Here is a 20,047-nt window from a genome sequence, read left to right on the forward strand (position 1 = left end):
AAAATAAAAGCCTGGTTTCCACTTTGCAGTTTGGTAGTTTAGTTTGGTTACAATTTGGTTAGTATTGGGTTGGATGCTTCTTGGGAATTTCCCATTTTTTTACACTCCCCGTCACTGCTTCTCAGTTCTTACTTCTTACTTATCACCTCCCATTAACCCCGGGCCATGCCTGAATCAATGATGCCCATCCATCCAAGGACCCATTTTAAGTCTTGGGCACAATCCGTACATTCCTCAATGTAATTTTGGGAAAAGGCTGTCATTTTACATATGGATTTGGATCTCATCGTATGATTTTGCTGACCATTCACATCCAAATGACCCACTTTCGATTTTTGTTGGCACCACAAGTACACTTTCGGATCTTTTTTGGTAAAATATCTCTTTTTTACACATGGGTACGAATTTGGTAATCGTTCATCTAATATCCCAGTTCAATTTTTGAGGGAAAATTCTCTCTTTTGGGTGTGGGTTTGAGGATTTTGATGAACATTTCTGCATTTTTAGCCCATTCTTCCAATGACCCAGGTGAGGTTTGGCATAACAAGTAAATTTCAGAATGTGTTTTTGGGAAATAGTCTCATTTTTACACATAGGTTTGAATCTGATTGATGATTTGATGAGCATTTTTTAACTCTATGGCTACTCATCAAATGACCCATGTAAACTTCTTATTGTATTTTTGAGAAAAAAAAGGTCTTAAATTTGATCATTTTGCTGACCATTTGTCCAATACATGGCCATCCATCCAAAGGTCCACTTCCAAGTTTTGGCACAATACGAACATTTCAGTGTATTTTTTGGAAAGTAGATAAATAAAGCCTCTCTTTTACATATAAGGTTGAAATTGATTTGATAATTTTGGTGACCACTTCTCAATTATAGAGCCATTAGTCCAATGACCCACCTCAAGCTTTGTCACAATAATTATATTTCAGATGGGAAGTAGTCTCTCATTTATTCATGCAGTTGAATTTCATTTAGTGATTTTGGTGACCACTTCTTAATTATCCATCCAATAGTATTATTATTATTATTATTATTTTTATTTTTTTTTGGTGGATGACATATCTCAATTTTAGTTATTTATCCAATGACCCATTTCCAAGTTTTTGCACAGTCTCACATCATAACTTTGGGAAAAAATCTCATAATTTTTGTGATCATTTCTCAATGTTAAGAGCAGGGGGGAGGGGATATAGGATAGACCTAGATCTAGACCCTTAGGCCTGTGTTGTTATAGTGAAAGTCGGTTGCTTCCATGGAAGGGATGCCTCATGAGTCCATGATAAGAGGGCAGTGCTAATATTGGGGAATTTGGATACAAATCTGCACAACAGTTATTATAATTTGTACTAGAGAGTACCATTAAATAAAGGTACAATTCCATTTAGCACAAAGAAAAGTTGAGAAAAGTAGACGTACAACTTCAATTTTCTCCCCCACTTCATTGAGTTTGAGCTGTCTTCAGTCTAACTTGTCCTCTTTTCTCAGGCTTTTAAGTTGTTAGCTGTTTAGTACTAATAAACCAATAATTTATTATTTTATAGTAAAAAATTATAACTCATATTTTAATATTGTTTCTTCTTTAAATTAAGTTTCATTTCCAGATATTTTATACCAATAAAAAAAATTTAAACTTCAAATATAAAAATAAAAGCTAAAATTAACCAAACAAGAAGTCAAAACCCCTTTTTTATTTTTTATTTATAGGCAAACACAACAACAAACTATCTATATAATTTTCAAATCCAAATTTTAAAATATTTCTAAGAAAATTTTATGTCCAATTATAAGTCCTAAGCAATTTTTTATTCTATTTATTTTTCGATAAATATGATAACATTTATATATATTTAAATTTTAAGTTAATTTCCAAATATCATTTTCAATATTTAGATTTAGGAGCCTATGGTTTATAATAGCAAATAGGATATCTTGGAAAATCAATTATTCCACCAAAAATGATTGATGCATTACCTAAATATATTATACTTCTAACTATTTTTATAATTTCATTAGAGTTTTTTTATCACGTATCTTAAAGTACTTTTATTTCCCGAGTTTTGATGTATCAAAATTTAGTTTTGAAATTTTCTTTAATAGGAAGAATCCATTTTTTCTACTACTCAAGACACATTCTACCCATGGTTTTAAAGAAAATAATTAGTCAAAAAATTTTGAAAATCTTGAAGGATAATAATAGTTTTCTCATTAATGAGAAAATGGTTGAGACAGTTATTCCAAAATATTATTTAATTTATATGAATCCATATATTACACGATAATATTAATTTTTTTCCGATTAGATACTTATTTTAGGGTGTACTAAAAGTTTTGTCTAAGTTGCTAATTTGAGGACCAACTTATCAACACGATAATAAATCCAAAGTTTGTACTAAAATTGACTTTCCAGCCATCTCATATGCATTATTTTAACTAAGCTACAATATATTTTTCATAATTAATTATTTTTTTCAAACAATATAATCTCCTTCCTTCTTAGGAATCCAATATATTAGCTACTAGATGGAAATGCCTCTATCCATTTCCATGGTAAAGCTTTCATATTGGGGGCATGGGGCCTACATTTACATATTTTAAGACGTCTGCAAACCCAATTTACAAGAGGCAAAGTGGAAAGTAAATAAAGGAAAGGGGCATGAAGCCCCCCATTTGGTTCAAACAAATCTATGTTCAAAAAGTACTTGTGAAAATGACACTCAATTCGCATGATTTATTAATAATTATTCTCAAAATGGAAACATCACAATGGTAGGTATATTTTTTTAAAATTATTTTTAACATATAATATTTGCACTGAATTAGACTCCTCTCAGTCTTCAAGTGATATAGAATAAATGAATAATTCAAATAATTTTGAGATTTTGCTTTGCTAGTTTTTGGTAAAAGATTGGGGATGATTTTATTAATAGTTAAATATACTTAAAGTGCGTTTTGTAATGATTATGAGAACTATTTTTAATATTTCTAATACCTGAAAAACTTTGTTTTTCAAGTATTAAAAAGATTGGAAACACTTTTCAGAATTATTGTCAAATACACTCTTAAAATGTGTTTGATTTGATCTTGATTTAAAGTGTTTTTAGTGGAAAGTGTTTTTTTTTTTTAATATTTTTATAGGAGAGTTTCTTGTGAACACTATAAGTGAGTTTTTATATTTTTAAAAGTATTCCATAATTTTTACCAAACATCTAATTTTTTTTAAAACACTTTTTAAGGTAGAAGTGCTTTATAGAATCACTGTCCATTGACTTTTTATAGTGCATTTGACAGTATTTTTACTTGAAGTGTTTTTAGTGAAAGTGTTTTTTTTCAAAGTAAAGTTAGAAAAATTATTTATCAAGTATTTTTTCATAATATATTATAAGTGATTTTTTAGATTTTTTAAAAACATTTTTTAGACTAAAAGCATTTCATAAAATCACTAACAATTAGACTTTAAAAGTATACTTGGACAGTATTTCTACTTAAAGTATTTTATCAAAAAATGTTTATAGGATAATTACCCATAAAGTGTTTATTCAGAAAACACTATAATTAATTTTTTAACACTGCATCTAATTTTTCAGATTTTTAAAAAACTTTTCTCAATTTTGTCAAATATTTAATGTATGTTTTGTAGTGATTTTAAGAACCACTTTTGGAATACATTTTGATAGTAATTCTAGAAAATGTTTCTAATATTTTTAACACTTGAATTATAAAAAATTTTAAATGCTAAAAATGTTAGAAGTATTTTCTAAAATCACTGCAAATCAGGTTTTTAGTTTAAAAAGTATTTTTGAAAAAAAATAAGGTATTTGACAAATTTTAGGAAACACTTTTAAATTTTTGAAAAATTACTTGTAGTGTTGAAAAATCACTTATAATAATTTATAGAAAAATACTTGATAGATAATTCTCTTAAAAACACTTCACGAGAAAATACTTTCACTAAAAATATTTCGAATAGAAACATTATCAAATGCACCATTAGTCTCTATTGATTTGAAATTCCATCAAATACCTATCCTACTATTATTTTCAATCACCTTCCTTCTCACTTAAAATAAAAGAGATATTTGATAAAAGTTTAATAAGATATATTTAATCAAAACCTTGGAATTATAAATTAAGAATCGTTTGATAGTGATTATAAGAAACACTTTCAATATTTATAATACATCCTTGAAAGTGTTAAAAATGTTAGTTCCCAAACACTCTAAATATAGGAGGTGTTGAATATTTCCTTTTTTGTTGGCTTTTTAAGTAGTAAACAAATTGGAGTCTAAAGGAAGGTGCCTGGTCTTCAGTGATATCATATCATCACCCCATTTTCATGATTCGACTCTTGAATATATGTAACGATAATAAAAAAAAAAAACCCTAAAGTGGCAACACCATGGGGCCATGTTGTATTGAGAAGATATGATCCACCTGGCATTCATTTCATCTACAGTGAACAAAGTGATTGTGGTATGAATCCTACTAGGGATGTTTTTTTCTTTTTCTTTTTATTTTTTATTTTTTACAGCAATAAGGGTATCCTAAAGATGGATGGTCCACACCACATTTAAGGGGGCCTTGCCCTTTACCGGTGCCCGGAAACAAGGGAGAATTGTGTTTTGGGCCCAGCTGGGTCCAAAAATTAACATTTGGTCCTTCAACCACCCATATTTAAGCCCAAGACCCAAACAAAGTATGAAAATTAAGATGAAAGATATTATCTTTCATTAATTCCTAAAATACCTTTATCCCTTATATGCCTACAAGTGAGTGTGAATTTTAATTTTTTTTTGTATTTTTTTTCCTTTTCTATTCCCTATTAAATATTACTCATTTCTAACTTTTTTTTTTTCCTTTTTATTCCAATATATATTTCTATTTTATGTCAAATAAAAAGCAATAATATTTTTTTATTTTTCATTTTTAAAGATATTGAATCTTTTTGCTCTTATTAAAAGCAATGATAAAAATTTTGGAATTTTTCATTCAAATATTTTTTATCTTTTTGTATTTATCTTTTAGTTTAATTTTAATTTTTTATTTTAAATTTATATTACCCTTTCATCTATATTTTTCTTTTATTTTTAATTATTTTTTATATTTTCTACATTGACCATATTTTAAAAAATTTTAGAATTAACTATCACTTCACTTTATTATATATATATATATATAGCTTTTTAATTTTTAATGTTTTTATTTTAAAATTTTTAAAAAGATAAATTTGTTGAAAAAAAATAACTAAGATATGAAGTTCTAATATTATATTAATAATTTTTCTTATTTAGATAGATTAATGTAAAGTATTTTGACCCACAACAAGAAAATTGTCAATACAATTTTTTAGTTAAACTTTAAAAATTAAGTTTCAAATAAAATATATTATATAAAATTTTATCTAAAAATTATTGAAAGCGGTATTTAATTTTTTTATTTATTGACTTTCAAACTTATCTAAATTTTTACTTGAAAGGTAATAGAACATGTTTACAAAAAAAATAAAATAAAATAGTTTTTCATTTTTTAAATAAATGAGTATAAATATATTAAAAGAATTAAAGATAATCTAAGTAAAAATTTTGATAAATATGATTATAATTTTAAATATAGATTCATTTGGATAAAATTTCACAAAAAAAAAAAAATAGTGAAAAGAAAGAACATTGTTAAAACTACAAAAACAAAATATGCAATTATAAAATTTTGATGATGAAATTTAAAAATAAAATTCAAAACAATTCTTGAGTGAGAGAATTTGAGTGGGGGAAAAATATTTGAGTGGAAAAAAATTGGAAAGTTTTTCAAAATCACTTGAAATCCATAACAAAAAGTAATCTTGTATACCCTTGTACAATTAATAAATTTGTCTTGTACAGTTAGTGTAATACCCTTATACAATAACTCAAATAACTCAAAATTTTATTTCTTATGTGTTAATTTTTGTAGGGAATGTTTTAATGAAATAGTTTGGTAAAAAAAAGAAAAAAAAACTATCAATAATCGTCTTAATATCAAATTCAAGTTGTTTAAAAATCGTACAAAACCTATTAGGAGCCTTATACACCCTTGTATACTTAGCACATTTCCCTTGTACAATTAGTGTAATACCCTTGTATAATGACACAAATTTCATATTTGTCATAACTTAAATGTATTTTCAAAAAAAGACAATATAGAAAATAAAAATAAATAAAAATAAAAACTAGAAAAATATTTTAAAACCAAACTCAAATATAATCTATATAATTTTTAGTTATTTGTTTTCATATAAAACAAGTAAATATAACTTTCAACCCTTTTTATATAAAAATAAATAAATAAATCTCTACTATGTATTGATATAATCCACTTATAAAATTAGGTCATATGAAAACATTTTAATTGAGTACTTAAAATAAAAACTCTCCATCCATCATCATTTTAATCGAGTACTTAAAATAAAAACTTTCAATCCATCCACTTTCTTTATTTTTCTTTTTCTTATTTTAATAAATTTTCAATTAATTCAAATAATTAAAAAAAATCATTAATAAACAAATTTGTAGCATTTCATATAACTTATTACTAAAAGTCATGTTCAAAAAGTTATTAAAATAAGGAAGAAAAAAGAAGATTAAAAAAAAAAATTGAACTTTTTATTTTATAATAGTAAAAAAAAACTTTAAAATACTTTTTAGTATAAAAAAAATTAAAATAGTGAATATATTTATTTTAAATGGTATTTTAATCATTAAATTATTTACTTCTAAAATGTAAACTATAAAAATAAATGTAAAAGATAATTTTTATTTATTTAAATTAATATTTTTTTAGAAAATATTTTCCAAAATAGTCTTTGAATCGTTAATATAATTTTTGTTTATTTATAATTTAAAAATAAAAAATAATTTAAATTTTCAATAAAAATAAAAAGAGTTTTAAAAAAATGAAAAATCCAAAAATGGTTAAATAAGAAAGAAGAGTGGCAAGTAGTAGAATAAAGACAAAAATGAGTCAAGTGGGTATTTTTGTCAATTACTATCTCATATCTTTGGGTTTAAATATGGATAGTTGGAGGACCAAATGTTAATTTTTGGGCCCAGCTGGGCCCAAAACATAATTCTCCCCGTAAACAAATATGATAATTACACAAACAGGGCAAAGTGCCAATGTGGATAATAGTACAGTGTCTCGTCACTTGGGACACTTAGAAAGCACATCATCTCCAAATCTCTAATGGGACCCCATAAATCCAAAATAGGGCCACCCCCTCCCCACAATCCCAAAATTTTCACTTTCTCCTGTTGTTGTTGGCCCAAGACTCAGCAGTTAGGGCTTTTCTTCTGGGTGCAGGCTGCCCTATACTTTTAATGTTTTTACTAGGGTTCTAAATCAATCACCTTTATCCATTTACATTCACTAATTTCATTTATTTTATATAAAAAAAAACGTAATAATGTCCTCAGCTTGTCCTCAGCTTCTCCTTTCACTCACTAAAAACACACAAATCCACATATCATCCATGATGTCCATAAATCAACCTAAATTCATTTTCTTCCTTTCCCCTTATCTTGACCATAGCATGGCTGGTCCCCCCACCAACCCCCCTCTCCCTTTTTTTGCTAAGAGGAGAAAGGTGGAGGAAGAAGAACAGTTAGGGTTTTTGGGTGGAGTAAGAAGATGAGAGCATATATGCCTAACCCCCTTTTTCCATTTTTTTTTTTCTAGAAAGAGGTGAAATAAAAAAGGTAGGGGAAAAAGGGTTAGGGTTTTTGCAAGCACAAATTCAAATGTCCTTTTATATTTAAAATTAATAAATGAAACTAGGATGTGTAAAGGGAAGATGTGGGTCTCAGCAAATTCATATCTGCTGTTGCACAGAGACTGGAAGAGTTTTGGCCCTATGTCACTTGTGGACTGAACATCACAACTCATAAGCCCATATAAACATGTAAATAAATTGTCCTTTGAAAGTTTTTCATGGATATGGATATGCAATGTTCCTGCTAAGGCTCATATGTTTCACAAGGTTTGGGGAGCCCAGAAAGAGGAGGTGACCTGTCTGTCAAGGTAAAAGCTTACAGTTAGATTTTCCACATTCGCTTCTTCAGTAGATCTTTTGGCATATGAAGGCAATGGAGCTGCTGAATGGATAGTGAAATAGTCTATTTTACTTGCTGGCTGTCTTGCATTCTTCATAATCTGTATACTTTTTCATTATGACGGTGGATTCACTAGCTGATATCAACACATATATGAGGACTTCTTCCATTCTTTTAGTGTTTGTCTTTTAAGCAAGGGATACAATGATTGAAAGGAAGTCTTTTAGTGTGTGTCTGATCGAGTCAGGGCTTAAAGTTAAAACTCGATCCACCAACCTGCTAAACAATAAAGTTAAACCTGAGTCCAGCCAGATTACAAACAAGCTGGGTTTTGGTTAGGTTCATAATGATGATGAAAGCAGGTGATTGTTGTAGGTGTATCAGTGTATGCATGTGTGGGTGGTGGAAACTGATTTCATTTACTTTTGGATTGGGGTGGTGGGGGAATACTCTTACCATCATGCCTTTACCATCATGCCTTTGCCACAAGTAGATTTGAAGTTCATCAGTGAAAACTTTCAAGCCTTGCCTCATCCCCCAGATTTAGCAGGCTGATCTTTGAACAGGGCTTAAGAGTATTTGCTGCAAAAGTACCTAAAAGCAACAAAGCCAAATGTAAATCATCATTTTTATCATTCAAGTACAGATAAACAACAAAACATAGGCCAATGGGTCCTCTTTGTAATGTGCAAATCTTGCTAGTAATGAAGCAAAGATAGGCACCATTACACGGGCCTGTTCAAGCAAAGAGGACTGTACCATTTATTTACTGACAATGAATCTGCGGTAAATCAGTTTGTAAATAGACAAGTACCAAAAAAAAAAAAAAACTCCCACCTAAAACAGAGGAAACAAAAAATGCTAAACCACTTTGATATTGCAGTTTCTCTTTGAATGTAAGACCATAGGGACACATGCCCAGTAAAACTGAAATAAAGCAAAGAAAGAAATAGGCACACAGTGCAAGTGGGAAAGGGTAGAATAAGTAGCAAAGCTTTTAGATGGGATGGATTAGAATCATCATATCTTGATGTTGTGTCATAAACTATGTTCTAAACAGGATCAATCAAGAGGTTGATTCTCTATAGCTAAACATGTCTCAACTGCGACAGTTCTAATACTTTTCATGTAGTTAAGCAAATAGTAGTAGCACCCCCAACCCCAAAAGTCTTCAGACAGGAATGTAAAACCGAATTTGATTATATCTGAATTATTCATTTCTTTCTTCCATCCAAATGTGTCAATTGAAAACTGGAGTAACAATTAAAACTGGGAGGAAAAAACATACGTATGCTATTTTGAAACTTCAGTAACCAATGAACATACATATATGTAACAGCTGAGAATAACAGCAAACAGTTACTAGGAACTTCCAAACATGTATACCTGCACTCCAGAGCAAACACAAAGGCGTACAGACACACACCCAGATGCACAGCCAAAGAATTGAACAAACAAAGAAACCTTCCTTTAGCACAGAAAGGCACAAGGGTGTTCATTAATGTTTGTCCAGAACAAGGATGCAATGCCCCCATTCAAGAGAATGGACATGTTTCACTCAAAACATGGAGGAAAAGGACACAGAAAAAAAACAAGTTAATGCTATAATTTTTAGATTACATCCTGAGGCACCCCTTGATTCATCCAGAATAATTCATCTCTCCACCTTCAGTGCTCATGTTCTCCATCAAAAGCAGAAGAAAAAATGTGTACAAAGATGAAAATGTGATAGGGTACATGAAAGTCACAAACACCCAACATCTACAACAAGTCTGGAAAACAAATTCCATGAACAACTTCCAAGCTCTCTCACAATATGCACAATAAATATACATCAATATATAGACCAAGGTAAAAACACATACATGAACAACAAAAAGGGCACACAATGGAGGAATATGAACATCAATTCTTGATGACCAAATGCATGAGATGTTGAGCATTACATGAAGAAGCAGCAGATTTCTCCCCCCAATGTTCCTATAAGATGCTTGATCTCAAATTACAGTAAGATTATAAGAGTCCAGCTCAACTGTACGTGTAACTTTACTCCATTTTGGAAAGCAAATGCACAGCAGGTCCTGTTTTCCAGCTCAACTCATTTCACTTCTAAGAAGTTTTAAGACAGTTTGGTGCTATGGATGAGATCAAATAGTCTCTCCATTGCAAAATCAATGCTCAATGTGTCCCACAGTCACTGATCTGCAAGCACCAATGGGTTAGAAAGTCCTAAAATTTTTATAAAGCAGCCTAAACAGGTTAGGTTTACATAGAATTATGTATCTACAAGAAGGAGAAGTGTTGAAAATACTTTTGGTTTATGCCCTCAAAAGTCAATACACCATTAGGACATCATGCATTTCAGGTGACTTTCCCTTTTTGGCCTTATTTTCCAAGTTCTAGATACAAGTCAGGGGTGTACAGATATACACATGGATCACAACAAAGAAAAGGGAACCAGATCTCTAGAATACACATTAATAGCATGCAAAAAAAATATACATGTATATAATCGTTGGTTTAAAAGGTTGGTTAGGTCGGATCATCCTAAGCCTTAATCCAAAGTTTATTAGGCCTTAAGCTTGGTTCCTATTTGTCAATCCAAAACCAACCTTATGAAGTGAAACAAAAAATTCAAAAGACCAATCTAAACTGATTCAAGAAATGGTATGTCAATCAACTTTTGGTTCAGACTGATCCAAGTCCCCCTCCTAATTTTCTTTGCCGCTCATTTAGTGCATGCACAATGGGAACATTATTTCAGAATCCTGAAACAAGACGTCATCAAAATGAATGCTACATATAGATTTTAATACATATACATTGGCTTCATTACTTGTCAGAGACTGGAAGTGAAATGAACCACTAATGATATGCATATCTTTAAGTACCATAAAGCATGACCCAGTTGAACAATATGGAATGCACCAATCACTGTACGTACCTGCAACACTATCATTTCCCTTTCAAGTAAGGAACAGAAAATATGTGTCTTTAATGGAGATAAGGATCACATAGTAAATATTGCAGAATCCATTTACTCATTCTGCCTAGCAAGAAAAATTCCATTATTTCAATATGGGCAACGTTAGATGAAATTATAAAGACAAAGTATTAGAAGCAAAAGAAGGTGGTATCTTCATACCTACATGAATTCTTTGGTTGAAGTATTAGAGCCTCTTGAGTAATCAGTGCATGAAAAGAGTCTAAATATCAAATGATCATAAATATCATCAGTGATATATCCAACAAATTTGGCCACGCATAACTCCAGTGAAGGCTTGTATTCAACAAGGCACTTTTCTATCCAATTTCAACTTCATTCTTTGTTCCCCAGCCTGCATCCAGCATTCATTCTCTGATTTCATAAATATTAGTAATTGCCTATTATTTTATCACCACTTTGGTGGATGCCCCCGAATGAGCTTGTATAAATTCATCTGCCTCAACTATAAAAACTTCCCAAGGAAAGAAAAAGAAAATATGATTGTTAATGTAAGAATGGAGATGGCTAATTTTATGCCAAACTGAGAGCAACATAAATGGATGTAGTGGGAGAAGTTTTGCTGGGTAGGGGAAAAATGCTTCGGTTTACTTGTGATGAAATGCATAATAGTAGAAGTAGCTTATGGAAGATTATAAGCGGTATAACCTGTTCCAAATCTCCCAATTAAAACCATCCATTTGCAAGAAATAAAATTCAGAAATTATGAAAGGCAAAACATATAAAAAAAAGAAGACATTTATGAACCAACAAAGCCTTGCTTCCATACTAGTAACTGATCTGGCGATGGGAAAGAAGGTAGAAACGCATCGCACCAGCTAACCAGAAGCTCATTTGCACTCAACACCAGCTTCAGCAGCTCGCCGAGGCTTGTTTTTCCTCCTGCTCCCATTTTGTCGAAATCCAACAGACTTTAGATCATTGTTGTTAGATTTAGTTTCAGTGCCATTCTCCTCTTTGACTGAATCTGAGTTCTCTTTGGTCTGTAAGGATCTTTTCCTCTTCCTTCCGTTCTCGGTTGTAGCCTGATTTTTTGCATCTTTGCTTGTGATAGGCCCTTTTTCATTCTCACCATCTTCTTCTATTGCCACCTTCTCAGCTTCTTCTTCTTCTTCAACATCATCCTTCACTGGTTTCTGTGGCCTTCCTCTTCTCTTGTATGCTGGGATCTTTTCGTCCTCACCGCTTCCTGGATCATCACGAGTAGCAATAACAGTCTGTTTCTTCCCCTTTCCTCTACCTCTGCCCATAATTGGAGAGTCCGTCAAAGAAAAACTCAAACAACTAAAGAAGATTTCTGCAAACAAAAGAAGTTCAAGTTCAGAGCCCAAAATCAACATTACATAATTCATCGGATTCCAAACACCTTGTGAACTACAAAGATTATATTTGAAGAAATACATATTACATAATCAAAATAATCCAACAAAAGTACAAAAAATGAAATCACTGGGGGTTAATAATCTGAACCAAAAGCACCAACTTTAAGGAATAGGACAACAACCTAAAACTAATCCAAAACAACAACGAATACAAACAAAATTGAAAACTTCCCCTACCCTGCAAAAAGGTACAAATCTTGATCCACCATTCATTTGGTTGCTGAGAAAACTGAGGCAACAGTTTTTTTTTTTCTTTTGAAAATGATTGAATGTTTTATGATGTTTTGGATTCAATACAAATGATAAGCTCACCTAAATTAAATTGAATAGATGTATCAGGATCAATTGAATAGAGGATTTTGTTTTTTTGGGTTCAAATTATGAAGAATCTCAGCAACAAACAGAGCACTGGTCTAATCCGTAGCAAAACACAAACACGCATTAGAAACTAAAAGAAACGCGTGAACAGAAAATTCATGGGAAGAAAATCGAATAAAGGGGGAAAAATCACAACTTAAATCATCTTCTTTATAGAGAGCTTTCGATCATCTAGACAACACCCATATGAGTGAAATCATAGCGAAACAGCAAACAAAATCTATATTTATTAAAAAATACAACACCAAATCCAAATCCAAGTTAACTTCACTTTTAACAATAACAGAGACGAAAAACCCAAATCAACAACCCTCTGTTTGTTTGCTGAGAAAACTGAGGAAGAAAAAGGAAAAACAACACAAAATTTTCAGCCTCTTGTTGTTTTGGCTACTACAAAAAGAGAAAAGAAAAACAACCCACCCCAAGCAAAGCTAATAGTTGCGTTAGTAGATGTTTCTCTGTTTCTCAGGTCCCAAACAATGAGAAATCCAAGATTCAAAATTTCAACTTCCTCCCTCCTCCTATCCTTTCTCAGCAACCAGTCAGACCACTAACATAGTTTTCCATCCGATGTTCTACACACAAAACAAGAGCGAACGATGAAAAGTGAAGCTGACCTCATAAGAAAAAGCCATTCCGTGCGAAACCCATTTCTCAGAATCTGAGAATACCAATCAAGAAGCCACTAAAGCCCCAGTTATCAGAAAACTTGGTTCCTGTCAATGGTTTGAAGAGTAGGACTTGCAGAGACTAGTAAGCAATGAAAACGATGATCTGAGCCAAAAATAATGGAGACCCAGATCAGAAAATCACACGAATTAAGATAAGATTAGAGAAAGATATTGAGGTTAGAGGAGGTTAATCTCCGCCATTGAAGCTATGGGAGCAAGGAGCCGAGGTTGAGAAAAACTGAACAGAAGAAGGAACAAGTGAGAATAAGAGGCATGGTAGAGAGAGAGAGGTGAAAATAATTTTATTTTTTATTTTTTAAGGAAATTAATTAATTAAAAATTTAAATATATTATAATTTTAGATAAATAATAATAATAATAAATATTCTTAATAATTTTAAATAGTATTTGATTAATCTTGTTGAAAATGTATGAAAATTTGAGAGTATCCGGGACTTTTACCTTTAAAAATTATTTTTAAAATATTTATTATTATTTTTAGTTTTTGGCTTTAATTTCTTAAAATATTTAAAATATGATAAAAATATTATAATATTTTTAAATCTTTGTAATAGAGAAATTTAATTAAGTTTACAATTTTAAATATATAAAAAAATGCTTTTTTTTTATTTATAATTTTTGCCCTAGGTTACTAACACGCTTTTTACAAAGCGCGTGGAACAGTATTTGTAGGGTAGGCTTTAAACTTAACCTAGTCAATTAAAATTTTAAAAGGATTATTTTTAAAATATTACTCCTAACACGCATCGAAAAGACCAGGATACCCATCTTTACTGTCGCACTTATCTGACATTTCCTCTTATCTGTGATGGTATCCAAGTCATTTCTCTTTAAAATTACAAATATTCCTTTCTTTGCGACTTCATTTTGGAAGCCCCTGCCAGTTGGCTATTTTTCTTTTTCATTTTTTCAATTTTTTTAAAAATTTGAATTTTTAGTGATTTGGAAATTTATACGTGAAAGGACGAGAATGGGCCTGCGTTGTTGGGCTGTCTACGTCGGACCTGGTAAGGGGCCCACATGTTGATGTGGGTGGTGTCTTGTAAAGGCCAAGTAGGAAGTTTCGGTGGGCCTGGAACTTAATGAAGGGCCCAATTATTATTATTTTTATTTTTTATTTTTTTATTTTCTATAATTTTCATTGGTTACTTTCGGAATAATTTTTCTAATGATGGGATGATAAAAACTAATGTAATCATAATTATCTAAAATGAAAGCGAAAAGGTAAGTAGATTTTATGGGGTGTCGGATGGCCCATGGGCTGGTTAGTGCAGCCCATATTTATCTTTGAGATGTTGGGCCTAGGGTCTGAGTTGGGCCACTTGGCATACCCATTGCAGCTATGGCAACATCTCTCTCCGTTTCTTTTGGGACGAAAGTTCTTCAAACTGTCTTAGGCTGGAAATTACCAACCGAAAAATTAATTAAAAAAAATACTTGTCAAATTTTGGATAAAAAATAGTTTTTTTATAATAATTTTGAATTAAAAACAAATGATAGTAATAATAAATAAATAATAAAAAATAAAAAATAAAAAATAAAAAAGATCACTTTTGATGGGAGCATTTTCAAAGCGAGAGAGCGGGACAGCTCCTTTGCGGAAAGCAATGTCGTCCTCTTCCGAGAAGAGTCCAAGCAATGGTTGGATTGGTTCATATAGAATCCATGACCTCGGTGTCTCGAAAAGGTAGTCACTCCCGCTTCGCTTTCTTCGAATTGTGGAATTATAGCTAACATCTCCCGCTTCAGAAGGTCGTTAACTTTTTTTGGACCAATCTTCAGCAGCCCCTCACAGACTTCCTCGTGTCCGATTTCCATCCTCTTTTGGCTTATGCTTATTCGCTTTGTTGCCTCACGCTGCGGCAGCCGTAGATCGAGCCCTGGAAGTCCGCGGCTCCAAATATCATAAAATAACCCATGAAAGCCTCTCCAGGAGTTAAATCAGAGGAAAAGAGTTGCATTAATGACATCTCAAAATATAAATATACTCTTAATTTATAAAATAAATAAATAAATAAATCAAGCAATTAAGAAAACATTTCAATGATTCAAATTTTCAAAATGATAAGAAAATCTTCAAATTTTCAGGGTCTTACTAACTTTAGCCAAATAATAATTAAAATACATGAGTGGCTGAAAATTTTAAAGGTAAAAGTAAAACAGTTCATGCACTGACGCACTTTTCTTGGCTTTACATCTACAGAAGTTGAAGTTTCTCATATCCCATAGATTAGAGAACGTGGTTTTTGAAGATTTCTAATTGAATTTTCAGCATATGATTGGCGGATGGCGGATGGCGGATGGAGACAACCCATCATTGCCAGATCCTTCATTTCCTTCTTTTGACTTGTTCTCCAATCTTATCTTCAGAGGGATTGACTCCCAAGGCCTTCTGTCCAATTGAAACAAGGATAATAGTCAGGCACAAAAACTGAAGAAGAACAGTTCCTACTAGGATCCTATGAAAACTGATATTATTCAGGAATTAATGGATTTTATGCAACATTTCTATAACAATTGCAGAGAAATGTTTATCTTTTTCTTGGATGAAAATAAAAGATAATAACATGACATGTTGCTGAATTAGCAATGTTTTCGTTGTATATAATACAGTGGTTGAAGCCAAATTTTGGAGGAAACAGCAGTTTACCATTTAGAAGGCTATTTCTCAGAAAAAACCACAAAACCTCAGGAAGAGAAGAAGAGCATGAATTGGTCGAGGAGCTCCATCTCAATCAGATATCAAAGCACAGTGGTAGTGGAGTTTCATTGACTATGCACTCATTCTCTCTCTCTCTCTCAATACATGATAGAGTTTGGCTAGATACATGGTTTCTTAATAATTGAGAGTTAGGTAAATGGAAACCAACACAATTCAAATAAGCTAAAGTTAATTGATATTTTTACACATGCACACATCAGGAATCCTAAGTATTCACATAAATTATGTACTACTACTTGATCAAAAGAATGACACGGTACATGATTCATCTTAAGGGGGTCAACAGGACGCATAAAGATAGCTACAGTGATAGTATTATGTTTGTACTTCGTGGGGACAGCTTCACAGTGACTGTTGGATTCCTTCAGTCAATAATAAGATCAGCCTAGGCATTTAATATCGTTGGGGTACTTACAATTTTGACTGCAAGCAGAAGTACAAACAAGTTGATTAATTTGGTTGGCTCCATCCCTGAGGAAAGAGAGGTTTCAGGTGGTGCCATAAAGGACCGCAGAGGGAAGCCTCTATGTGCATATATTTGGGTATTCTACAAGTACAAGGTTAGTCTACCATGAAACAGAAGCCATAAATATTGTTCTGATAATAATAGCAGGCAAATTCCATGTCAACAATGTGATGATAACCACAGATTCTCTCAGTATACAAAGTGAGGCAATTAGCCAAAGACATTTATAGTAGGTTTAAATTTAATCCATGTGTGATGAATCATATCTATAACTAATAAAATTGCATGCTTCCCATGGAAATCCCTTGGACCAGATCACAATCCTTCAGTCAAGAGTTCCCTTAGGAGGAAAGGAAATGGTGGGTAGAGAAGCCAATGTCATAATCAATATCGTGGACTCTTCCATTTTATTTTCTAACTTAAGGCTACAGAAAGAAAGAAAGAAAGAAAAAGGATCCAAAATGCAATTACCTTATAATATAGAAGAAAAACAAAACCATGATCATTATTTCTACATTAACAGATTACTTCAAAGCTCATTACTAATGAACTTATCCATTTTATCATGCAGTACACATACATTATCTTAGGCAAACCAGTATCAGATCAATGAATCGACAATAATTACTATGCTAACAATATCGAGTCTAGATAACATATAAAAAATGGCAAGAATATGAGAAAACTGAATAAATGAAAATTCAAATGCAATGAAAAACATAATGGGTGGATTCAGTTTCTATGATATGGCCAAAAATCACAATAATGAATAAAGCGATAAATGAAAATGAACTGAGACTAGAATTACCGGCGTCTGATCCACTTTGCTCCATATGTTCACGCATGTGAGAATTGAGAAGAAGTGGCTCGAATTTACAATATATGGAGAAATAATGCAGGATATATTTCTCAGCTCGCAGGAGTAACAAGACCAAGTATTCCCATTCCTCACACCATTCTGGTGATATTTGCATGGAAAATCCCATACAAGTAGTACAAGTAATAGATATATAATAATTTTTTTTTTTAATTTGAATAAATTTTTTGCTTCAACTTCTCCCAAATTTCAGCTCCTTTGGGGTGACGATTTACATAACGGTCTATAAAATAATTATCTGAACAAGCAATAATAGTGCTCAATGCCAAATTGGGTTCTGCCACTCCTTGATCTTTGAGCCAATTATACATAGACATCCTAAGCTCAACCCTTTCAGTCGTATAGGAAAGATAAGAAGGGAATGTCACTAAAGACGATATGGGATAACCCAAAGCATGTATTAAATAATCAATCTTCATTTCAATCACATCAGTTGATTGGTTCAGAATTTGAGGGGCTACTTTGATCATCTCGGAGACATCCTTTCTATCCAAACCAGCTTTCATAAGAAAATCAAATCTCTCTTGAAGCTCCATTCCTTTGCCTCGGAATAGCTTGCGTGCCTTTTCGATTTCCTTTGTGTTCTCAACATATCCCAAGTCTGACAAGAACTTGGTCTTCTGTAGCTGTGATCTTAGGTCTTCCCCTAAGTTTGGTAATGGTCCAACCCTCGATCCCAAAACCCACTTCTTCAACTCTTGTGGATTATCCTTGATAATTCCACAAAGTCGCTTCTTCCCAATATTCAAGTTAGCAAGTAAACTGTTAACTCTCTTCAGTGCACATGAACCCAGCAGCACAGTGTGAGAACGAACAATTCTGCCAATCTCCTCAACCTCCAACTCAATCTCAATCAGAAATAGATAGCAGTGCCTGAAATTCCTATAGAACTTCCCAAATTCAATTGGTGGGAACTGCAGAAAAAATATATATATCTCATTCGTGGTGAAACCAAACTTCAACAATAACCCAACTAAAGAATGTGCCAAATTCCCTGAACACTCAAGCAGAATCCCAGGGTGTTGTCTTATCAATTCACCTAACTGCTCTCCATTGAAACCCATTTTGCTAAATAAGCATAGAAGTCCAACCATTTGGCTCCAATCATAATAATTTCCCTCTGATAAATGCTTCTCAATCCAATTGGATTCGATCCCCACACTCTTCAACTTTTCCATAGCCTTAACAAAATCCATATTGGCATCTCCAATCAAAAGATATGGACTTGAAGCAATAGCCTTTATCATAGTAGATTGGCTTAACCCCAGTTCTAGGTAAGCTTGAAGCTTCAACCGCAAAATCCCAGAATCATATCTGAAAACCTCTGGTGCTTCCTTGTAAATCTTTCCTATCTTATTCCGAGCTATCCCATAATTACACAAAATATAATAATTCTCTAACAACACCTGATCATCACACAAAAACATCAAATTCCGTGGAAGAAGATTTGTAAACTCAGAAGGTGTTAAACCCAAACTTTCGAAGAATGGTTCAAACTCATTAATGGGGTGGTACCGCAAGAACCTGGTTATGGACTTCCCTATCTCTGCTTCATTTTTTACCTTTCCCAAAATCTTTTCAAGAAAAAATGGAGAATTTTTACTCATATTCTCTGCATCCATAAACTGTAAGGACCTAGTACAGTGCAAGTATTCCAACAATGCGGCTTGAGCTTGCGCCCTGGTTGTCCGAGAAATATGGCCAACATTTTCAAAATCAACGGTCGAGGTTTCCACCGGACTTTGAAAATTTTCGGATTCAGCGCTTGTTTTTCTTCCATAAAATCTAGGGTTTTGCCTAATGCGAAATGACCCAGCACCCAAAAATGGGGCTTTTGACGATTTGAGGAGGTTTTCTGAGAAATTTAGAGAAACCCATTTGAAAACACTCTTCGTTCTGAGTTTCTGAAAACGGTTCATGACTAGATTTATGAGATGTAAAGACTGGTGACGAATACAAGATCAAAGAGCCTAGGTTTGAGCTCAAGATGATAATAAAGAACAGTCTTTGGTCGATTTTCTTACCGTGGATTTCGACGGGTATGTGAAACTTGGACTCGATTCAGAAAGTTGGAGAAGATCAAGTTTAAGGGTTATTCTTCTTCAGCTCCGGCTGGAGTTTCAGCGACAGCCATTAAAGGAATTTGAATTGCAGAACCCTCCCCCAAGGGTTTATGAGCCAAGCGGTGTAGAGAGTAGAGAGGGTACTATGGTCTTTTCATATTTTAAGGCTTTTTAATTAATTTTAAAATCTCTTTTATACAATTATACCTAGAGTTTGGGGTTGCTCTTTTAAAAGTTAAAAATAATATTTTTAAGCTTAACAAATATTTTTATTTTTATTTGTCTAGAATAAATCATTTTACATTTTCAGGGTCAAACCTGAAGAATATGCAAATATATGAGACAAAAGTAAATTATAATAATAATTAAAAAA

The 20,047-nt window shown here is 32.2% G+C and overlaps 2 protein-coding genes across 7 annotated transcripts; both read right to left on the reverse strand.

Annotated features, from left to right (window-relative positions):
* Positions 1-8,251: 8,251 nt before the first annotated feature.
* Positions 8,252-13,841, reverse strand: LOC100248625 (protein HEAT INTOLERANT 4). 5 transcript variants are annotated; one of them, XR_009466459.1, is made up of 4 exons: positions 13,472-13,805; positions 11,236-12,391; positions 11,035-11,136; positions 8,252-10,292 (listed from the first exon to the last, which is right to left on the reverse strand). XR_009466459.1 is itself a non-coding variant. In XM_002278514.4 (2 exons), exon 2 carries the CDS (start codon positions 12,342-12,344, stop codon positions 11,925-11,927), a length of 420 nt encoding a protein of 139 aa, XP_002278550.1. In that variant the 5' UTR covers positions 12,345-12,391; positions 13,472-13,841; the 3' UTR covers positions 11,662-11,924. The 5 variants fall into 5 exon arrangements, 3 of the variants coding, with proteins under 3 accessions (XP_002278550.1, XP_010653905.1, XP_019077474.1); XR_009466460.1 differs by having other exon boundaries at positions 11,035-11,140; XM_002278514.4 differs by lacking the exons at positions 8,252-10,292; positions 11,035-11,136 and having other exon boundaries at positions 11,662-12,391; positions 13,472-13,841.
* Positions 13,842-15,573: 1,732 nt separating this feature from the next.
* Positions 15,574-19,970, reverse strand: LOC100241837 (uncharacterized). 2 transcript variants are annotated; one of them, XM_010655602.3, is made up of 2 exons: positions 17,543-19,970; positions 15,574-15,935 (listed from the first exon to the last, which is right to left on the reverse strand). In XM_010655602.3, the coding sequence occupies exon 1, from the start codon at positions 19,528-19,530 to the stop codon at positions 17,761-17,763; it is 1,770 nt and encodes a 589-aa protein (XP_010653904.1). In that variant the 5' UTR covers positions 19,531-19,970; the 3' UTR covers positions 15,574-15,935; positions 17,543-17,760. The 2 variants fall into 2 exon arrangements, with proteins under 2 accessions (XP_010653904.1, XP_002275246.1); XM_002275210.4 differs by having other exon boundaries at positions 15,574-15,938.
* Positions 19,971-20,047: the final 77 nt, after the last annotated feature.

The sequence above is a fragment of the Vitis vinifera genome, chromosome 8 (genome assembly GCF_030704535.1).
Source record: "Vitis vinifera cultivar Pinot Noir 40024 chromosome 8, ASM3070453v1".
Taxonomy (NCBI): domain Eukaryota; kingdom Viridiplantae; phylum Streptophyta; class Magnoliopsida; order Vitales; family Vitaceae; genus Vitis; species Vitis vinifera.